At 53.5% G+C, this 21,996-nt stretch overlaps 1 protein-coding gene across 2 annotated transcripts; it reads right to left on the minus strand.

Moving 5' to 3' along the window:
• Positions 1 to 4,707: 4,707 nt before the first annotated feature.
• Positions 4,708 to 14,258, minus strand: Ninj1 (ninjurin 1). Of its 2 annotated transcripts, none has more exons than XM_052727973.1 (4): positions 14,093 to 14,258; positions 7,271 to 7,499; positions 5,944 to 6,115; positions 4,708 to 5,379 (listed from the first exon to the last, which is right to left on the minus strand). In XM_052727973.1, the coding sequence occupies exons 1-3, from the start codon at positions 14,165 to 14,167 to the stop codon at positions 5,961 to 5,963; spliced, it is 459 nt and encodes a 152-aa protein (XP_052583933.1). In that variant the 5' UTR covers positions 14,168 to 14,258; the 3' UTR covers positions 4,708 to 5,379; positions 5,944 to 5,960. The 2 variants fall into 2 exon arrangements, with proteins under 2 accessions (XP_052583933.1, XP_052583932.1); XM_052727972.1 differs by having other exon boundaries at positions 5,952 to 6,115; positions 14,093 to 14,256.
• Positions 14,259 to 21,996: the final 7,738 nt, after the last annotated feature.

Below are 21,996 nucleotides of genomic sequence, written 5' to 3' on the forward strand. Positions count from 1 at the left end.
AGGAGCCCCCCAACACAAGAAGTTTGAGGTGAAGGAGCCAGTGGAGGGGTTTCTGGAGCAGAGTGGATAGAATGTGATGGAGTGCTGAGCAAGCTGCACACAGGCCAGTGGGGACACAGGGACACATGAAGTTGGAGCCCAGAAATACATCTGCATCTTACACAACCCAAGCTGATGATTTTGGGGTGCGCTGACTCTGCTTTTGTGTGGTGTCATTATTTCTAGTTCTGCTGGGTCAGCACCTGCGGGCTAGGCCATCTCCCCTTTGCAGATGGCTTGTGGGGCCCTGCCAAGGTCCCTTAGCCACAAGCCCAATCAGCCACAGACCATGGCTCACGTGGGTGGGTCCTGACCAGATGAGGATGTGGGACAGGTAGACCTGTGTACTTCCCACTGGCTTTAGCACCTGAAGGACACGCAGGGAGATGGAGAGCTGAGGGACGCTGCTCTATCCCATCACTGCTCAATTCTCTGTCTGTCTCTACGGTGGGTGAGAGAATGGGAGCCCATTTAGACAGCAGGAGGGTTTTAGGACATGGCCTAGCTCAGGGAGGCACTGATTAAATCACTGTCGTGCCCTACAGGGTTTTTGTTTTGTTTTGTTTTTGTCGAGGTTTGTTTTTTGTAGTTTTTGGTTTTTGTTGTTTTGTTTTTTGGTATTTTGAGACAGGGTCTCACTGTGTAGGCCTGGAATTTGCTATGTAGACCAGGTTGGCATTGAACTCATTGAGATCTGCCTGCCTCTGCCTCCCAAGTATTGGGACCAAAGGTGTGTGCCACCACCACCCGGCTTAATCTGACAACAAATCAAGATTCTGGTACTATCTTGCTGGGGATCCAGGGCAGCAAGGGGGTTTTGTGGACAACAATGAGTGAGGTTGTGTTTCAAGGACCCTCAAGTCCCACTTTACAGTCGACCTGGCAGGTACCATGAGTGTGATGGAGGTTTACCCTGGCCTGAGAGTGGGTGGTGGCACCCACTGGCAGAAGTCAGCAGCTAGAGTCCTTCCTGGAGACCCTCCCAGATCAGTAGCACCAAAGTCAGTGTTTTCCCAAAATTCAGTATTTTGGAAGGAATAACAGAAAGTCATGAAAGCAGGGAGGTTGGAAATGGAAATGTGTCCCTAATGAAATCAGGAGGGAAGAGAAGGTATCTGGGAAATTGGACACGGGGTAGGCTGAGTGTGACGGGTGTGGGGAGAAGGAGACACATGTAGTCCAGGACCATCTCAACATTCCGAACAGGCGCTCCTCCCAGCCCAGCCCCACTGCCCACAGCGGTTCTTAAAGGACACATGGTGGGGACAGAAATGCTGCAGCAACAGCTTGTAAACCTAGCAAAGCTTAGACACAGCCAGCTTTTGCCACTGGCTCTAGTGGGCAATGGCGGGTGGAGGGCTGGGCCAGACCAAGGCTTCATCAACAAGAGAAGCAAGGGAGCTGGGGAGATGCTCAGTTGTGCAAGCATGAGGACCCGATCCCCAAAACCCCATGCAAAGCTTGGCATGGCTGGGTGTGCCTAGGATTCCAGCGCTGAGAAGGTGGAGACAGGAGGATCCCCGGAGCCTGATGGCCAGTCTAATGGAATCAGTGAGTTCTGGGATCACTGAGGAACTCTGTCTCAAAAAATAAGGTGGAGAGTGGTTGAAGAAGACACCCAATGTGAACCTCTGACCTCCACATGTGTGTGTATACACACACACACACACACACACACACACACACACACACACACACACACACACAGAGTAAAAAGCACAGAACTGGGTATACCCATTTCTCCCAGCTCCAGCAGAGCCCCGTGGCCCTCAGGAGACCCAGCAGGCAGCAGGACTCATTCTCTGGGTGCCAATGTTGGCATTGCATCAGGTTAAGTGCTGGTGGGGGCAGTTGGCATGGGTGTCTGAGTGTGAGGGAGTCATCTGAGGACAGAGCTGTGGGGAACAGGAAGCACACACCAAGGGATGGGGCTGGGGGACAGGGACACACCCATCAGGAGATCAGGCTGTGAGGGGTCCTCTTCTACCATGGGCGTCAAGGTGATCAAAGGTGAGCTCTGAGCACAGGTCCATGGTGGAGAGAGCTACATGCTCACTCTGAGCCACCCTGACCAGGGAATCTGGCTTGGATAACAGCCTAGCCTCAGTGAGGCCACTTCTGAGCCCCTCTAGTCCCATCTGGGGGTTTCCTCTTTTGATGAAGAAGGAACTAAACCATGTGTTGGTCAACATCCGGCTGCTGAGTCCAGGCATGCAGGTGGCTGCTGGCCAGTCCACAAGTTGGAGGGCACACTAGGGACAGTGCCAGGAGGCATGGCCCTAAGCCAGGTCTGGTCAGACCCAGGCCATCTGCACAGGACTCTATTGTTTACACTCAGCAGCCCTTTACTTTGTGTGCCCCACAGTTTCGAGTTTAAGTTCTGGACTCAATCTTCTTGCCTCAATTTCTTGAATAGCTGTGACTAAACATGTACCCCTGTACCCAGATTTCCCCTGGAGCTTTTTTCTTAAAGACAGAGTTTCCTATAACACAAGCTAACCTCAAACTAACTAGGTAGCTGAGGATAACCTTGGACTTCTGATCTTCCTGCTTGTAGTAGGACAGGCCCAGAGGGTGGAGGAAACTGGCTAAGTGGAACTACAGGCATGCATCATAACACTGTTTTTCCTGGAGTATTTAAAAGGGATCTGACCATTTCCCCCCACGGGTGCTTTCTCTCATCCATCACTTTGGGTTCCTGACTGGTCAGCTGCACCCAAGGTTGCAGGGGCTTCTGGGATGTCTTAGGGCCCTAGTTTCTAAAGGGGCATACTGGTCATATAAGTGAGGGACAGATAGGAAGTGGGGGTTTTGAGGGAAGCCCTGGTCCCTCATTCTCTGAATTGGGAAGGATGCTTAGAGCGGGCAGAGGTTGGCTGGAGGGGATCATGTATGGGTGGGTCTTACGCCTCAGAGCACAGGCCCAATGGGAGGAAGTGGGACAGATGGAGGGCTGGGGCTTGGAAGGTACAGTGAGAACAAAGCAGAGGAGAGGACGGCCTGGGAGGAGCATCTGCTGGGAGGGAGACCTCTAGGTAAGACAGACTCTCAGGTCATCTCCTCCCAATGAGAGGGTCCCTGCTGACCATGGGCAGAGCCGGATGCCACTTTGGAGAAGGTGTCCTGTGGGAACCCACAGAGGCTTCCTAGTGAGAATTTACTCAGGGTCAGAGAATCTGAGCTTGCTTTACCCAGCGGGGCTGCATAAGGGGATGATCTAACCACGGGCGTGGTTACCAGGTGTTTGGAAGGGTCTGCACTTGGCTGTGCGGTGTGCTTTGATCTTGCAAGGGGGAGGTCTTTTGCCCCTCCACTTGGCACTGTTATAAAAAGCCCTTTTCAATAAAGGACTAGCTGTTGGGTATTGACCCAGGCCCTCCGAAGCTATCCTGTGTTTCTTCTCGTCATCTAGGTCTCTCTATCTATCATTTCTTAATTCCTCTCTCCTCCAGCTGAGAACCCTTCAAAAGGTGGGAGCTGGACTCGCACAGGGTCCAACAGTCAGGACAGAGATGTGTCTAAGTGCCAGCCGGGTGGGCCAGCTTCAAACAGGAAGTGCTAGAGTGGGTAGAGAGTACATGTGACCCCATCGAGGCCACAGCTGGCAACTAGAGACAAGAACATGGCTGCTTCCCAGCCTCACACAAGCTGCCTTTCCCCGGTACAGCACAGCCAGAGACAGCCTCACAGATGCCATTAACAAATGCTTGGGCGGCCTCGGTGCATGCCGCCTTCCAGCCCTGCAAGTGGTACCTAGGTGAGCTCCTTCGCTTGAGCAGGCCTGAGGGACACCCCCTGAACTTGGAGAGGTAGCAGGGGCATGTGGAGTCCCGAGTGGGGTTTTGTCTTATTTTGCTACAAATGGCAGAGGCCCTGGGCATGGGACTGAGGTCTGCAGTGCAGTCATTGGCTACATCGGGATGCTGTGCGGGTTTCGGAAGGCCAGCGGTTTCCAGTACTTGGCATGCCAACACTGGGCGGTCGAAGTACAGAGAGTTGCAGTATCCTTCCAACCTTGTACCCAGGAGGATGGCACACCCCAGTCTCTCATCACGTAGCGGCTGGGGCCCAGGAACCTGTATTCCTCCCAAATCCTGAGGAGGCCAACAGGGCAGGCTCCAGTACAGCACAGAACATGCCTGGTAAGACATTCAGTATGTAAGGGAGTTCTCTGAACTATTCTTGCAACTTGTGTGTGCGTATGTGCAATATATACGTATGGCATTGTGTGGCATGCATGTGTAGAGGCCAGAGGTCAAAACCAGGTCTTACTTCTAGCTAGCTGGCCAGTGAACAACAGGGCTCTTCAAGCCACCCCACTGGCCACCCCACCGTCCACCCCAGCACTGATAATCCACTGCACCTGGAATTTTACGTGGGTGCTGGGGATTTAAATTTGGGTCCTTGTACTTGTGCGACTTGTAAGACTTTACCACTGAGCCATCTTGCCAGCCTCTCTTGAAACTTCTCTATGCATAAAGGCTGTTGAGCCTCAGATGCCAACTTCTGCCTTAAAACCTACCCCTGGACAGAAGGAAGGCTGAGAGTTCAATCAGGTATTCCAAAGAGGGTGCCCTGGCTAGAATGTGCTGATGCCCCTGCAGGGAGGAGATGCCTGGGAGTGGAGGATGGTGCCCAGGAGGAGGGTGGCACATGGAGCCCAGCAGGGAAGCACATAAGCTTTATTGTCATTCCTGATTAGAAAAGTGGGGCCTAAACCCCTGGGTAGGGGGCTAGGGCTCTTCCCAGGTCACTGCTGGCAGAAGGTATCGGCATGACCTGTGGCCCCCATGGGCATGGCTGCCTCTTACTGGCTGCCAAGCCTAGGCACTGAGGCTGGAACCAGTGGCCACTACTGGAGCTGACAGGCACTGACAGCTGTCCAAGGTCCCTGGGCTAGGAAACAGCAGAGGCAGTCTCCAGGGTGACCCGTGCAGGCTCCATAGGAAATAGAGACACTGATGTATCAGCAAAGGGAGGCGCAGATCCTGGTCCTTCTGGAATGTCCTGAGACGTCGGCCAGCGCTGGCCCCTCATTGAGCCCAATCATGGACTTGCTGCATGTCCTTGGTGGGCAGTGACCGTTCTCTGGGCATGGGTTTCTGTGGGGCTGTCCAGTTCTAATCTTCATAGTCTTGCATCCAGTTCCCACATGCCTCAAGCAGCCACCCACACAATAGTCACAGTTGGATGGAAGTCCATCTCTGACCATGGTCCAGCGGTGGCCAGCATGGGCTCTGGTGGTTTAGGGGAGTGATGCACAAGGAGAGAGATGCCTTAAGGGCACGGCAGTTGCAGGGGTCTGGACAGCTGGGCTGTGATCAGGTAACTTTAAGGACTCTGGAAAGACACAAGAGACATGTGAGTGCTGCTAGGCCAACTAACAGGGCCCCAGGCTAGAGTGGGTGCTGAGGCCATGCCGGGGCTCGTGGGCATCAGGGCTACTCAGTCAGGTGTAGGGAACTGTCCACCATGGACAAGGGGCTATAGCCCCTGTCACACTGAATACAATATTCCTGGGTCTCTGTCAGGACTTAAAGGCCAGGCCCATCATGGTGTCAAGAGCCAGTCAGTAGTGACCATGGCCACCCACCTAGTAAAAGCCACTACTCCAGCTGTCAGCAGCAGCAGACCATGCCATCACCAAATACTTGAAGCCTCTGGAGGCAGCTCTGGAGACACTCATGAAGAGTTGAGGCCGGGAGGGCTGGGACTATGTTCCCACAGGCCCTGGTACCCTCTTCCTGGCCAGATGACCTACGTACTCAGGAAGCATCAAGGACTACATTTAGGTATAGTAAGTGGGCTGGTCATGCCACATGTGAGGGGATAGCCAGCCCAGAACCCACCACACCCAATGAGCCTCCCACAGTGGTGACAGCAGCAGGTCTCAGCCTCCCTTACCAACTCACCTGGGTGTCCTACTGCCGGGGTGCCACGTCCATTACAGGCTTCTGGACCCCAAAGGCCGTAATGAAGATGTTGACCACCACGATGATGAATACTAGTCCTGTGGCCAGGTTGTTAAGGAAGTCCAGCTTGGCATGCTTGGCTGGGTTGTTAAGGTCGTACCTGACTGTGGGCGAGAGGGAGAAGATGCTGCCCAGAGAAGCCTGGCCTGGATGAAAGTGTCTAGGCAGTGTGCTGAGTGGAACGTATAGGGTTCTTGGCCATATTTAGGATTTTGTTCCCCATTGAAAAATTGCCTGTTTTGCTCAAATTAAGCATGGGTGTCCCTACCTTCTATATGCTCCACTTTCTCCAGGCAGGCTATGTGCAGAGGTGACAGCACTTCTGGATGCTGAGTCAGGCCAGGTTTCGTTACAAAGGCAAAAGTGCTGAACTCCAGAGCTTTAGTTTACAGACCCTCCGCTATACCTTAGGCTCTGCTACTATACCCATTTCACAGGTACAGACCGTGAAGTCCCAGAGGGTCCCCTCATTAGCCCAAGGTCATATTGCCAGAAAGAAAATCTGGGCCCTCCCTGTTCCTGATGGCATCTTCCACTCTGAACAGGCACCAAGGTTGCCCTGGCAACCCCAGCCCACGTTCCCATCTACCATCCATCTATGCCTACCCAAGGCAGTGGGTCATCTGCTGAGGGGACAGTGACTCAGTTTGGGAATTAGTGGTTATATCCCAACATTTTGGATTTTCACTCGGAATCAGAAGGAAGAGTTGGGCATCCTGTCCATGGAGACAGTGGTCCAGGTCCAAGGTCACCTTCTGGACCCAGAATCATCTTATCTCCAGAACTGCTGAGTCTCTCCATTCTTTATTCCAGAGTCCCCTCTTTACCTCCTGCCCCAGGATCCCCCTCATCACATCTTGACCCAAGGTCTCCTCCTTGCTTCCTAGATAAGGGTTTCTTCTTTGTCACCTAGGGAACTTGGCTGCTCTTTGTCACTGGACACAGGCAGCAGAGTCAGGCCTGAACTGGTCTAAGCAGGGAGGACTGGCTAGCAGAAGCTACCACAGGGACCCAAGGAAGCAGGTACCCGATTCCTCCTTCCCTTGCACTACCCCACCTTCCAGACCCTGAGGACCCAAAGCTCTGCTTTCAAGGGGCAGGGTCAGAGGGGAGGAGCCACAGCCTGGACCACAAGCCTGGCTACCTGAGGGCCAAGTATTTGAGGTAAAACCACTACAAACCCCCCCACCCCCCAACCCCCACCCCCCACGTATCTCCCTGTCCATCCTTGGGGCTGTTCGAGCAGCCATGGGCCCTACCCAGGAAGATGAGAAGCACGCCCACTCCGATCTGCAGCACGAGAGAGATGGAGATGAGGGCCACGAGGGGCACGAAGAAGGCAAAGTCATGACCCTGCTCCACCACGGCCTTCAGCTGCGATGCGTTGGCCATGAGCAGCGCGATGTCCAGCATGCTCTCCGCCGCGCTCTTCTTGTTGGCATAATGGTTTACATTGATGGGCCGGTTCCTCCAGCCCCAGCGAGGTGGCTGTGGGGAGCAAAGTGATCAGTAGGGCAGGGTCAACTTGGGGCTCTGGAGAGAGCTACAGGGAGAGGTCAGGAAGGGATTCTGGGTCTCCCTGGGGCTGCAGGGAGTTGTCAAGGCCCCTGCAGGTAGGGCTTCTGATGCCCCAACCCTGGCAAGTGCTTGTTACTCTAAGGAAATTCCCTGGGGTAAAGTTCTGGAGAGAAGGAAACCAGAACACCAACCTCAGCACACACACACATACATATGGGCCTCCAGCTGAGAAAGACCATGGCCCTCACTATCCCGTGCAGAAGGTAGTCCTCCTTGCCTGTGAACCCTGGGCCTCCCCTCCCCCAGAGTCTAGGTTCCTGCCTGGTATCAGGAAGAGGAATGAGGTGGGAGTAGACAGGTCCCTGCATGCTGGCCCGGGCTTGAACTAACCTTCCCTGGGCTGAGCCCAAAGGTCTGGTCAACCCTGCCTTGGCTCACCTCCCAGCCCCAGCCTCACCCCCCTTAGTGGGACCCCACACACAGACAACACCTCCAGCTTCAGCATCACCCTACAGGATGGTCTGGTCACCCTGTTTAGCTGCAGCTACTCATGGATATGTGTCACCAAGAGCACACAGCAGGTGCTCAATAGATGTCCCACCATCCTGTATGCAGTAGAGCAGGATGTCTGTTTCCTGAATTTTCATAGTAATGACAGAGATATAATTCCAAGCTCTTTTCAGGGTAGGCAACCCTTGATGGCATCCTCTCTTCTCTTAGGGCTAGTCTCAGTCCCTGCCCCTCCCTGGAGGCGACTTCCTAGGTCACCACCCACCTCTTACATTGCCAGTCACAAGGGACCCTGTAGGTCTCTCTACCCACAGGGTCTTCCCCTTCCAGATACCCCCATGCTCTGAGGTTCTTTCTGGAGGCCTCTGCTTCCAGTGTACCTCCCCTGGTCCCCCTGGTAGGACCTGGCTCCTCCTGTCACAAGAGGTCACCTCTCTAGCTGGCTTGCTTCACTCTAAGTGGCTGGTTTTCTCTTTCCACAGAGCCAGTCAGCTCTCTCAAGCTGCCCTGGTTGGGCCCCTTCTCAGCTACCTAGGAAAATCTCAGCAGATCTAGGCTCAGCCCTTTGTCCACTGGTGCCCCTGAGCCATCAAGTCCTGAATTATAGCCTCCAGGGAGTGGGCATGGAGCTGAAAGAGGTGACCAGGGCCGGCTATTGGCGGCCAGCCACCTGGGGCCACCTTGCAAGATCCTGTTTCTAGACTCATGAAAGATGCAGGGAATGGAGGCTGTGCTGCAGGGCTGCGGGGAAGGCGTCCACTGTACTCAGGTGACTGTTGCAGGCTGGAAAGCCCAAAGCAGGGGCCACTGAGCTGACAGAGGGCAGGCCTTCACTTGGACGGTGTGTGTATCTTTAACCTGAAATTTCTTCTGAAGTCATGTATTCAAGAAGGAAGGCAGTGTGGTGGGTGGGAGGCACAGGTGCACTCTGCTGCCTGAACCTGGGCTGGAACATACCAACCCCCACCCTGACCCCTGCTTTCAACGTAAACTGCACTTTGAATAGCAAGCTCCCTTTGGTCAAAATTCTTACTCAAGAGCACATTCCTAGTGTGTGAGACTGTGTGTGGGTATTTGTGTATAATTTTATGTGTATATGAAGTTGTATGTATTGTAGAAGTTACAAATGCATGGATGTACATAGGTATGCTTACATGATCAAAGTACTGTGCATGCATGTGTGTGCACAAGCCCGCATGCCATATAACACATACATATAAGTATCTTCACATAAACACATACAGATAAATATGCCTACGCATGTACGCATACATAAACACAGAAAGTGGAACTTTTGATCACTTAGTTGGTGGAGGAGAGAACTCCACCAACTCCAGAGAATGGATGAGGTGAAGCCATAAATAACCCCAGGCTAAGCTTGCTGAGCAGCAGGAAGAATTTCTTTTGATTCTGAACCATTTAAATACTTCGTGACCACATGGTCACAAGGACCAGATATGAATGAACTGCCTCACGTCCCTAACCTCACTCTCTGCCCTCAGCACTGAGTCACAAATGCCTAAGCCCCTGCTGGCCTCACTCAAAGGGCGACCTAGGCTCTGTGTCGGAAGCTCCTTTCCAAAGCCACACAGCAAGTGGGAGCTGGGCGACAATTTGAACTCATGCTTTGGGGCTCAGAGCCCTGGCAGCTGACACTCCAAGGAGACAGTTCTCAAGGGGGCTCTCTCTCTCTCTCTCTCTCTCTCTCTCTCTCTCTCTCTCTCTCTCTCTCTCTCTCTAGTTCAGGACAGCTAGTCTTGCTCAGTCTTTATCTTGAATATGCCATAGGGCTTGTGGACTTAATACCCTGAGATGGCTCAGAGCCCTTGGGACGAACAGAGGCTACAACCCACCAGCCATCTGCTTCCCTCTCAGCCTGTAAGATGATGATAAGGGCCTCAGGCCGAGGGACAGGCCCACGGGCAAAGCAGGCCTTTGCCTGGTGTTAAACTCTACTTCCCACAGCCTGGCACTGTGTCCCCCACAAGCTGCAGGTCTCCCCACCTTCACATCTGGGGATGCCCTCTGGAAACCTGTCTGCCACTAAGTAATAGGATACACTATTCTCTGGGGATCAGGATATGGAGGTTTCAGGGGCCTTGTAGGATACCTCCAGGGAGAGGGAGATTCAAATTCAAACCCAGGATGTAAGCTCTACACCTAGGGCTGTACCTGCACACATACCATTGGTGTCCACTCTGGCAAGGGCCTCTGAGGTTTCACGCAACTGGGAAGGAGCCTACTCCTGGGGTCTGATCCTAAGTTATGCTGGTGACTGCTACACAGGCCTCTCCCAGGACGTACAGTAGGATGGATCCAAGGGTTGCTGGGCCACAAGCCACAGATCAGGGAGCCCTGTGGCCCTAACTAGCTGCCTGAGCATGCTAGGAAACCCTTCCATGCCTGTGCCAGTGACCTGGGCAGATCAGGGAGAAAACATACTGGTTAATATGTCCCAAGGCTGGCAGGAGTTCCCTGAAACCTCAGCGGCAGCTGGGGACTGACATGAAACAGGCTGTTTTCCTCTAAACACCAAGAAGGAACATTGTGGAGTAGTCAGCACGTACAGGGGCTGTACTAGTGAGGGCCTGGTCAAATGGCCTGGGGTCACCTGATGGTTCGTGGCTGAGGTGGGAAGGGAGAGGGTACCTAAGGGCTGGCTTAGTCATAGCACAATGGGTACTACGGACCCCCCAAAGCTTGGATGGGGATCTATGCCCATCAGCTTGACCCATAGAGCAAGATGCTGTCCTTTATACACACACCCTGACATTCCCAATCTCACCACACCAATGGCCAGCAGGGTGACTGCTTATCAGGAAAATAAACAGGAAAATTCAGGGAATTTCATACCATGGTTTCAGAGGCCTGTGACCTGTTGGGACATGCTGCATCTAGTGGCAGTGCCAGGATGTACCTTTACTCAATGTATGGCTCTCCCCAGTGACAGACTTCAGTCAATGAGCAATATCAGCATACGAACAAAAACAGAAACAAGAAAGGCCAGGCCAGGCACACAGACTCTCCATGAGGCCAAAATGCTGTCCTAGGTGACCCAGAGGTCCAAGTCTAGGTAGATCCTGGATGGCCCCAACCTGCACTGCTCAGAGGCCCTGTCACACACCAGTAGACGGTGGGGGTTACTGTGGCATGGGGGCAGGAGCTGGGGACCCACCCCTAGGCCAGCTCCAGCAGGACGCCACCTGTCCCTGTCGGAATCTAAAGTCCAGACTTCTGTGCCCCAGGCTACACTGCCCTTGCCCAGGGAGCCTAAGAAGCAAGACAGAAGTGTCTCCTGGTTCCACATATGCATTCCAGGCAGGAAACCCCAGTGAGGCAGCAGGAAGCATGGGAGGCGGGGTCCCCACAGCAGACTCACTTCTTGTGGCTCAGAACTGACCAGGAGTGACCCTGAGGCCCACTAGGGTGGCCTTTAGAACTTGGCTAAGATCTGACTGTCCCAGGATCTGCCAGGCAAGCAGAAATGAGGAAAATAGGAAGCTTCCCCAAGCAGCTGAGGCCGGGCAGAGGGAATAGCAGTGTACAATGTCATGGCCTGGAGACCTAAGATATGACCACTGATACCTCAGCCTGGGTTCAGTGAGAGTTAAGAGAGCAGGGCAGGCACCACAGGGCTATGGCCCAGCTCCATCTCAGCCACCTCCCTCCTGCAGTGCCTGACATGAAGCCCAGCATCATCACACGGGCACGGCATTTCCACACTGAACTGGTGTTTACTGTTTCTCAGCTGCCAGGTAAAAGTGGGCCGACTCACAAAAACCGCCTCAGTCTGTGGACATTAGCGAGGCCTTTAGATAATCGGCTCTGGGGCACCTAGCATTTGGAGGGCATGGGCAGAGAGAGCTTCCCTCGTGCTGTGCTTAAGAGGACCCAGCAGGGCAACTCTGCTGAGCCTCAGCCACCTGGGAGGTTGTGGCGCCCCCTTTTCCAGAGGGTTAACTGAGTTTCCCTTGGGGTTCCACCCTGGGGACGGTGCTGTCCTTCCCAAACCTCTGTGGGTGTCACCATGAGAGTGTCTCCATAGCGAACACCACCCTGTACTGTACTCTGCTGCAAGCATTTCCTTTACAGCAGCCATAGTTTTAACTTAGAAGCACTGTTACCACAGCATTTCACAGATGATAAACTGAGGCACAGAGTGCTGACGTGCCATGCCATAGAAAGTTGAAGGTTGGGAAGGGGGGCTGGGCATTGAGCAGGGCAGCCTTCAAGGCTGGCCACACCCCAGGGAAGCACGCTGTCCCCAGTGACCCTAGACAAAACCTCCCACCCAGCCCTGGATGTCCTCAGTAGTCCAGCCTCTGGTCTCCACTTGCACGGTTTCCTCTGCCTTGGTGTTCTCCCACTCAACCAGAGGGCCAGATCCGTGTCCCTCCATCAAGCCAATGCAAACAACTCCACCACAGAGGAGCCTTCCCTGGCCTCTGCTCACTACCAACCACCACGTCAGGCAACCCTGCATACCCCTGAGAAGCCTACATTGTTGCTTTCATTCTCCTACCCGTGATCTTCAAAGAAGTGGTGGGGATCAATCTCCCTCTCTCTTGTTCCCAGAGCCAAGACAGTGACTCCTGAGCACCCCCCCCCCCCCGCCACACACACCCCCCCCCCACACACCCCCAATCTCTCCTGTGGATATGCTCAGACTTCCCTTGGGAGGCACAACTCATCCAGCTGTCTGCAGAGCTGAACAGACAGTACTGAAGGAAAGACACAGCTAGGCAAGGCCAAGGGCTGGAGACAGGCAGAGTCCCGCTTCAGACCAGCTTCTAAACCACCTGCCCATCTGCTCCTGATCTGCATCCCCTGTCCTTAAAGGCCGAGAGAGATCATTGGTTCTTCCTTTTAAAACGACATTAAAAAAAAAAAAAAAAAAAGGCTCAGAGAGATGGAGAGCCCTCCCCAAGAACACAGCCAGGGTGTCCCTTGCCCACTGCTTCCAGAGTGCTCACAGACTTTGACAGAGCCCACAGGTCTCAGCTGGCACACCTGAACGAGTCCAAGGCTCTTCTAGTGCTGTTTTCTCCTCTCATCCAGGGACAGACACCCATGCTTCCACCTCTTGCTCCTCTGGTCCCTACTCCCTGAACAACCCTGTTCCCACGGTATGGGCCTGGATCTGGGCAGAAAGTCTCTGTTCCAGTCTATTTTGCATCATGAGGTCTTGTGGAAAATCCCAGCCTGGTGCAATTCCCCACCCCCATCCCCGAGCGGGGGGGATGGGGGGGGGTGTTCGGAAAAAGAAGGAATGTCCAAAGTCAACAAGTCACAGAGGGCCAGAGGGCCATGCGGGGTGGTACTAGTGAAGGCTGGGCCCTGGCATGCTCAGTCCTTGCCCTGGAGGTAGACTATGAGGTGAGGGGTGAGGAAGGATGATCCCTCAACATGGGTATCCGACCACTGCTGTGGCCTTGGCAGAGCAAACTCTGAGCAGGTCCTTTCAGTCCTAGAGTGGACACCCTGAAGGCTGAGAGGGTGACGTTCTGTTTTTCATAGGCAGGTGACCGCAGCAGGGGCACAGCCTCGGGTTTCCCCTATCACTGCTGCATGCAACTGTGTGGTCACCGTGTGGTGACGTAGCTGTCTGCCTGGTGCTGGCCTCCAACCAGGAGGCGGTGACTCCCTCTCCCGCCCACCCCAGGGCACGCAGGAGACAGCTCCGGGGCGCTGGAAGTTGGAGGGTGGTGTGGGAGGAAGGAGAGTCCGGGAGAGGGGGATGCCAACCACCTCCACCCGAGGAGTGGTGCCAGCCAGACGCGGACTCTGTACAGCGGGGCGACGGCAGCACGCTAGACCTCCTGGCGCCTCTGCCCACCTGCTGTACTGGCCCCAGACCCACCACTTGCTCTCGGGACAGGTCAAGCACGACTTTACCCGGGAGCAGCGGCCACCACCACCACCACCACCCCGCAGTGCGGACGCCGCGCACACCCGGCCCGACACCCACAGGTGCTCGCTGCTGAGCCGGGCCCAGAGAGGGCGGCGCCGGCCAAGGTCACACAGCGGCGGGGCCGGGGGTGCTGGGATCTTACCGAGGCGTCGGGGGAACCGGGGAAGTCCGGGCGCAGGTCGCCGTTGAGCTCATGCTCCTCGGCGCCCGACTCCATGGTGCGGCCACCGGGCCGCCTAGCACACGGCCTGAGCGCGCCCTGCGCCTCCGCCGCGGGCTAGGGTTGAGCGCCCGCCCCCGGCCCGCCCCGACACGCCCCCCCGAGCTCGGCCGCCCCCAGACTCCGCCCTCCACCGGGGCGGGCCCGGGCCTAGAAGCCTGATGATGCGATCGCGTTGGTCCAGGATAATCCCTCTCTGGTCTTGATGTCCCCAATTCTCAGGCTCTTTCTGGATGGCTGAGGCAGGTAGCCCGGCGTCTGTCCTCGCGATGGCATCAGAGAGTCCCCAGGGACCCCCGTCTCAACGCCTCTGATCAAGCCGCCCCCCGCTCTGAGCTTTGAACGTGAGCACTTCATCTTTATAAAGTGGGGGCTAAAGGCGCGCCCGTTGCTGCCCCACTGGTTTTCCCCTGGGCAGGGCGCTCCCTGAGGCAGTAAAGTCCCAGTATTTGCTAAGCACTCAACCCAGGAAAAGGGTGTCAACAGTTACTCTAGGCCACCTTAGCACTTTCCACTCCAGGGGCCTCAGCTTTTTTTTGCCTGGAGCATGGACATATGAGTAAGTGCCTTCTGCACATTCTAAAGGCCCAAGGGAAGTGTTGTGGCCGGGTCAAGAGACACCCCCCCCCCCCCCAGCAAGACCACCACAGAGCCGATATCTGATGCAAAACACAAAGGGGTTTATTGATAACAAGCAAGCCCCGGCTTGATCCGTGTCCAACACATTGGCTAACTAGGTGAAGGAGGACGGCCCTGAGCTCTCGGGGTGAGGGGTTTTTAAAGGGAAAAACCGTAAGCAGGGTGGTACAAGCCTTGGCATCATATGATTGTGTGAGGGTGTATAACTTTTGAATTTACTGGTAGGGGGTTACAGTTATCATTTTTGAGCGGGCCTGGACAAGTCCCAGGCTTTGAGGCTTTGTCCTTGAGCTGCCGTGGGGGCTGGCTGGCCTTGCACGTTCACACTGACCCATGAACACATTGACCCATGCACGTAGCTCTAATTGGTGAGACAACTGGCTGAACCTTGAGCAGATAGGAAGCTACTGTAAGGACTGTCTTTTGTTCACAGCCCTCCCAGAAACTGCTTGCTCAAGTCTTAGGAAACTGAAATTGAGGCCTGATCTCTGAGAGAAGACTGAGCAGCCTATTATGGCGTCTGCTTGGTCCTTTCAGGAAGCAGAGGGGATCAGTAATGTAGCAGCCTCAGTGTCCAGAGGGAGCTGGCATCATGGTCCTGCCTGGACCTGGCACTGTGTCCTCCAAGGGTAGAAGGAGCTGTTAGACTACTTCAGGCTTTGGCTGAGTGGATCCTTGTGTCCTAGCAGCATGTCCTGAGAGTTCTCCTAGCCTAGGAAGCCAGGTGGAGTGTGGAGGTGAGAGAATGTTGTCTTCCAAGGAGACACCAGATGAGGGAGTTGAGGTTAATGGCCAGCTGCTGTTTCTTCTTTCTCCTGACCTTGACCTTGTTCTCAGGCCCCACTTCTCTTTGCATTCTCGACTAGTGTTTGTTGATACCTCCCTCCCCTGGCCTCTCAGAAGGAGTAAGCAGGCCATGGGACTCTTGGGAAAGAGTGGTGGGCCCAGAACTAGCATTCTGCGGCGGAGTGGCTCCCCCTCTCTATGCACCTTCCAGCTTGTGTTGTAGCATAAGGCTGGAGTTTGCTCAAGGCCAAGTAAGCCTGTTGGTCATTGTCCTGTTGTTGTCCGACACACACACACACACACACACACACACACACACACACACACACACACACCCCGCACCACCAGAAGGAAGATGAGGGTTGGAGAGGTTAAGAAATGGTGCTTGGCCTGTGGTGGTGGTGGCGTTTTGGTGCTTGTCCCGAATCTCGCTCTATAGCCCAGGCTGGCCTCGAACTCGCAGAGATCTGCCTGCCTCTGCCTCCCGAGTGCTGGGATTAAAGGCGTGCACCACCACCGCCCAGCTTGGCGCAGGCCTTTAATCCCAGCTGAGGCAGGCGGATCACTGTTGAGTTCGAGACCAGCCTGGTCTACAGAGTGAGTTCCAGGACAGCTAGGGCTACATGGAAAAACCCTGACTGGGAAAACTGAAAAAGAAAAAAGAAAAGGAAATGGTGTTTATGCTGAAGAGATGGGTCAGTAGTCAAGATCGTTGGCTGCTCTTCCAGAGGACCAGAGTTTGATTCCCAGCACACACAATGATAGCTCACAACCATCTCTAATTCCTGGTCCATGGGGTCCAACATTCTCTTCTGGCTTCTGTGGGTACAAACAAACAAACAAACAAACAAACCCAAAAATAAAAAATAAAGGCCTGTGCCACCACCACAGGCCAAGCACCATTTCTTAACTTCTCCAACCCTCATCTTCCTTCTGGTGGTGCGGGGTGTGTGTGTGTGTGTGTGTGTGTGTGTGTGTGTGTGTGTGTGTGACAATGTGATGCATGGACATACATGCAGGCAAAACACCCATCCACATAAAGTAAAATTAAAATTTAAAAATTATTTAAGAAGAGAAAGAAGGAAATGGTGTCCAAGGTTGCCAGTATGCCAGGTCCTGGTGCAGGTGCGGTGGAAGCCTACCTCCCCTGGGGCGCAGATGGAGTCAGACACTAAGTAAGAGGTGTAGAGGACAGCACTTTGTGAAGCCTGGTACCATTACTTCGTAAGAACAGGACTAAGGGATGAGGAGAGCTAGAGAGATGGCTCAGTAGTTAAGAACCCTGTTGTTCTTACAGAGGACCAGTTTGGTTTCCAGCACCACATTGGATGGCTCACAAACACCAGTAATTCCAACTCCAAGGGATCCAACACCTTCTTTTGCACATGCATTGATGTGCGATTTATTTACTTATTTAATAAATAACAATTATTTAACAATTTATTTACTTTTTTTTTTGACACAGGGTCTCACTGTGTAGCTCTGTCAATCTTGGAACTCACTATGTACATCAGGTTGGCCTCATACTCAGAGATCCACCTGCCTCCTGAGTGCTGGCACTAAAGGCATGAGCCGCCATGCCTGGCACAACTTTATACATACATACGTAAGAAGAGGCTGCAGAGACAACCCAGGTGGGGAAGTAAATGCTTCAAGTGTGAGGACCTGATTTTGATCTTCCGAAACCACCTAAAATGCCTGCACTCAGATGTGTGTTTGTGATTCCAGTGATGGCAAGATAGGAGCAGAGAAACAGGTGTATCCCTGGAGCTCATGGCTAGCTAGCCTAACCTTGATGAATTTCAGGCAAATAAGAGCCCCTGTCTCAAACAAAAGGTGTGCCGGGCAGTGGTGGTGCACACCTTTAATCCCAGCACTTGGGAGGCAGAGCCAGGCAGATCTCTGTGAGTTCGAGACCAGCCTGGTCTACAGAGCGAGATCCAGGACAGGCACCAAAACTATACTGTTGCATGAATCTTAAAAGGTCTTATTAATAAAAACAAACCTGGGTCCAGGTTTTGGGGTGAATGCTGGAAGACCAGAGAAGTAGAATAAGCCACAGCTACCTCACCTTATCAGTTCCTCAGCTGTTCCTGTTTCCTCAGACTGGAAGCCTCTGAGTCCTCGTCCAGAATGAATCTCAGCTGAACTGCTGCTCAAAAACATAAAAGCTTAACCAGCTCTAGTTCCTGGTTTTCACGCCTTCTATACCTTTCTGCTTTCTGCCATCACTTCCTGGGATTAAAGGCTCACTTCCTGGGATTAAAGGTGTGAGTCACCATGCCTGGCTGTTTCCAGTGTGGCTTTAAACTCACAGAGATCCAGATGGATCTCTGCCTCCCAAGTGTTAGGATTAAAAGTATGTGGCCTCTAAATCTAGTGGCTGTTCTGTTCTCTGACCCCAGATAAGTTTATTAGGGTACACAATATTTTGGGGAACACAATATCACCACACTATACAGAGAAACCCTATCTCAAAAAACAAAAACAAAACAAACAAAAAGGTGTACAGTACCCAAGGAATGACACCTAGGCTTGTTTTTTGTCCTCTTCATACTTGGGCGTCTGCGCACGCACAGGAACAGCCCTGGGAGGCATATTTCCTCCACTCCTGGGAAAGGTTCAGTCAAGAGCTCTCAGACCAGCAGGCCATACTTGGAACTCCTAGGGGCACAAATGTAGTGGCCTGTCTGCCCTGTCCCCTGCCTCAGGGAATATTTCCAAGCTGAACAGTGTTCTTCCCAAGGGCATTGGAGACCAGTGCTTGCTCCACATGCAGGAACCAGGATGCTCAACTCTTCCGGTGAGTTTAGGAAGTGAAGCTGCAGGCAGAGAGAGTGTGAGTCAGCCCAAGGTGTTTATTAGAACGTGAGGTTTCCCACTCACCCAGCTGCAGGCCCTGCGCTTGACGCTCTGTACCCCTGTGTCACCTGAGGTCACGGGGGAGGGGGGCTGAGGGCAGAGACGGAGGGCAGCACGGGGGGCGGGGGGGCAGACTCTAACTCGACCCTCTCTGGTTCCCTGACTGAGGCTGATTGCTTGGCATCTGGCTCTCCCATATGTTGCCTTCTCAATGCTTTGCCCGTCTGGGAGTCCTGGAGTTTAACAGCACAGCGCCTGCCCTGGGAGGCAAGGGGCTCATACACTGACTACAGCTTAGAAGTTCCTCAGCCCACAGGTCATCCTGCCGAGTCCCTGTTGGGCTGGACCCAACACTGGATCAGGAGGTGGGAAGGGAGGGCATGAAAGGGCAGCCAGGACAGTGCTTGGCTATGGTACCCTAGCCAACACCCTGGCATGCCTCATGGGACAAAACCATGGAGGCCATTTTGGCCCATTGTGTTGGACAGTTTGTTTCTATGACAGAGAAACCAAGCAAAGCAGCTTCAAGGAGAGAATCTGGAGGCTCACTGTTTCAGAGGTTTTAGTCTGTGGCCAGCTGGCTTCATTTGGCTCCATCATGGTAGGCCTGAGGTGAGGCTAAAGACAGAAGGGTATGGTAGGGGAAAGCTGCTCACCTTATAGTGGCCAGGAAGCAGACAGACAGACAAATAAAGGGTCTAGGGAAAGGTGTAACCTTCAGAGGCACACTCCAGAGGCCCACCTCCTCTAACTAGGCCTTATATAATTTCTGCCACCTCCGAGTAATGCCCTCAGATTATGAATCCATTGATTAAATCAGAGTCCTGGGATCCAGTCACCTCTCAGTGCTTAGATCCACCATCTGGGGACCAGTACTTCAACAATGGAGTTCCTGAGGGACATTCCATACCACATCACCATACTTACTTTATAGCTGGGTATATTAAAGTCCGGAGAGATTGATTGTTACAGTCTCAGTATTGCCTGAGGTGTTCTCTCAGGTTACTGCTCACCACTGAGGTCACTGACACCTCACTGAATGTCCGCTAGTACTGAAAATCTGCAGTGTGTGTGCACACACACGGAGCAAACCTGCAGCCTTGTGGGTGTTCGGCAAGTACTCTGCATTGGATTATATGGCCAGCCCTGCTGGAAATCCAAATCTATAATGTGGACACCAGCCATGAGCAGCCATCTCTAGTCAGTGTATGGGACCAGCCCCTTCCTACCTTTGTGGCCCTCCAGGAGGCAGGGTGGGGTGGGGTATGTGTTCTGGCAGGCTGCAGGTGGCAGGCAGGCAGGCAGGCCTCCGAGGCACCATTGGAACCTGTTCTGTCCTTCGAGCCCCCTGGGCAACTCCAGCTGAGGGTCCTGAGTCCTATTGCAGAGGAATACAGGAGGACTGTGGTAGGGCATTTGAGCAATCTCTCTGTGTTTGTGCAGTTAGTCAGTGAGCCACCCATGGCCTTGGGCGGGGCTTCTTCTCCCTCAGCCTCAGTTTCCTCATCTGTCAGTGGGGTAGAGGAAAGGCTGAGACATGCAGAGCTTTGTTAGCTGGCTGCCCTTCTAAGTGAGTCTGAAGAGGGGTTTCCATGTCTGCTGTGTCATCCTTTCATGCCTATAACATGTTGCTCTTCCCTCTGGGCTCAGGGATGTTTACCAGACTTTTCTCTGCTGGATCTGACCCAGGACAAGTCTTAAAGGGACAGCATCCATTGTGCCTCTGTTCCCCATCTGCTTTCAAGGTCTGCTGGAAATGCTAAGTGGGTAAGAAATCCACAGCCATTTCCTAGATGCTGCCCTGAGCTGATGGTCCATCTGAAAGTGACCATTGGAAGTGTCTTCAGGAGAGAATCAGAACAGGAAAGGGACCCAGAGAAACGTGACTGAGCCCTGTGTATACAAGAGCCCCACACAGAAACACATCTGCATTTGTTTGCATGAGGGCATTGAGTCTTTGCCAAGTAGTTCAAGGCCAGTGTCTCAGGCTATATCCCTAGTGCTGGGAGACTCTCCTGTGTCACTCAGGGCCGGTAGAAGCAGGAGAGTCCGTGTTGAGTCCAGTTTACACACCCCCACTCTGAACTGTGGAGTTTAGGGTTCTATCGTGGTCTGTAAAGCAGAAATGCCCTGAAGAGGGCATGTGTGGGCCCTGAAGGTTTTGTTTTCAGCCCCTCCCAATGGTACTCCTTCCAGCTAGCAGCTCTATCCTCCTACCTGAAAAAGGGGCCTCAGGGCTGGGGTGATGGTTCCTTCAGTAAAATGCTCTCCTTGCCAACATGAGGACCTGAGTTCAGTCCCCAGAATCCACATTTTAAAAGCTGGGCACAGGGGGCTGGAGAGATGGCTCAGAGGTAAAGAGTACTGGCTGCTCTTCCAGAGGACCCAAGTTCAATTCCCAGCACCCACATGGCAGCTCACAACTGTCTGTAACTCCAGTTCCAGGGGATCCAATACCCTCACACATACATACATGCAAGGAAAACATCAGTGGACATAAAAAATAGAAAGGAATCATCAAAAAAAAAAAAAAAGGTAAAAAAAAAAACAAAACCGGGCACAGTTACATTTGTAATCCCCGCACTGGAGATGTGGTGACATGTGGGTTCCTGGGGTCCCTAGGTAGCCTGTCAATCTGGCCTACTTGATGAGCTTTAGGCTGGTGAGAAATCCCATCTCAACATAAAGGTTGCTGGCACCTGAGGCCCTAGGCACAGGCATTGTCACAATGAACAAGCCCAGGGGTGACATTGCAATGTGGAAATAGGATGGCTGTTATCCTTGGTGGTCCAGAGACCACCATGCTAAGGCCAAGGTCCCACCATGCTAGCTGTGGGTGGGCTACCCATCTCCCCCATGTTATTTGGGCCAAATAACATGGGGGAGATGGGTAGCCCACCCACAGGCCTTACATGTCACTGCACTACGCCACAGAGGCCTTTTCAGGGAAAGTTGGGGCCTTCCCTCTTAATCACGTACCCCAGGAACCCGGGTGAAATGCTGTGTTCTAGGCCCCCATGGAGGATAGAGGTGTGGCTTGACTAGTGAGGGCACAGTGAAGACATCTGTGGGACAGGCCATGTCTCCACAGCAGGGAGACTGGGAAGCACCCCCACACTCCAGTCTCCAAGAGCAGGAGTGCCATTCCATCTCACAGGGAGAGAACGAGGTCAAGAGTGGATGTGGCGTGCCCTAGTGGTACTGTTTCTGCCCCTGCTGAGGCTGTCAGGGCACAGAGGCAGGGGAGTATCGCTTGGTCCTCAGCCCCACACTGCTGAATTTAACATCATTCATGAACTCTTCCTTCCTGCCAACTGAGAAATGAACTTAATAACAGCCATGTGGGACCTTGAGTATGTCTTGAGCAGGGGAGCCTTGGATAGCAGAGAAGATGGAAGCAGCATCGGACAGTGGTGGTACATGCCTTTAACCCCAGCATTCAGGAGGCAGAGGCCAGGGATCTCTGAGTTCGAGGCCAGCCTGGTCTACAGAGTGAGTTCCAGGACAGGCAGGGCTACAAGGAGAAACCCTGTCTCAAA

The sequence above is a fragment of the Peromyscus californicus genome, unplaced genomic scaffold (genome assembly GCF_007827085.1).
Source record: "Peromyscus californicus insignis strain IS unplaced genomic scaffold, ASM782708v3 Scaffold_8__1_contigs__length_139910024, whole genome shotgun sequence".
In the NCBI taxonomy this organism is placed as follows: domain Eukaryota; kingdom Metazoa; phylum Chordata; class Mammalia; order Rodentia; family Cricetidae; genus Peromyscus; species Peromyscus californicus.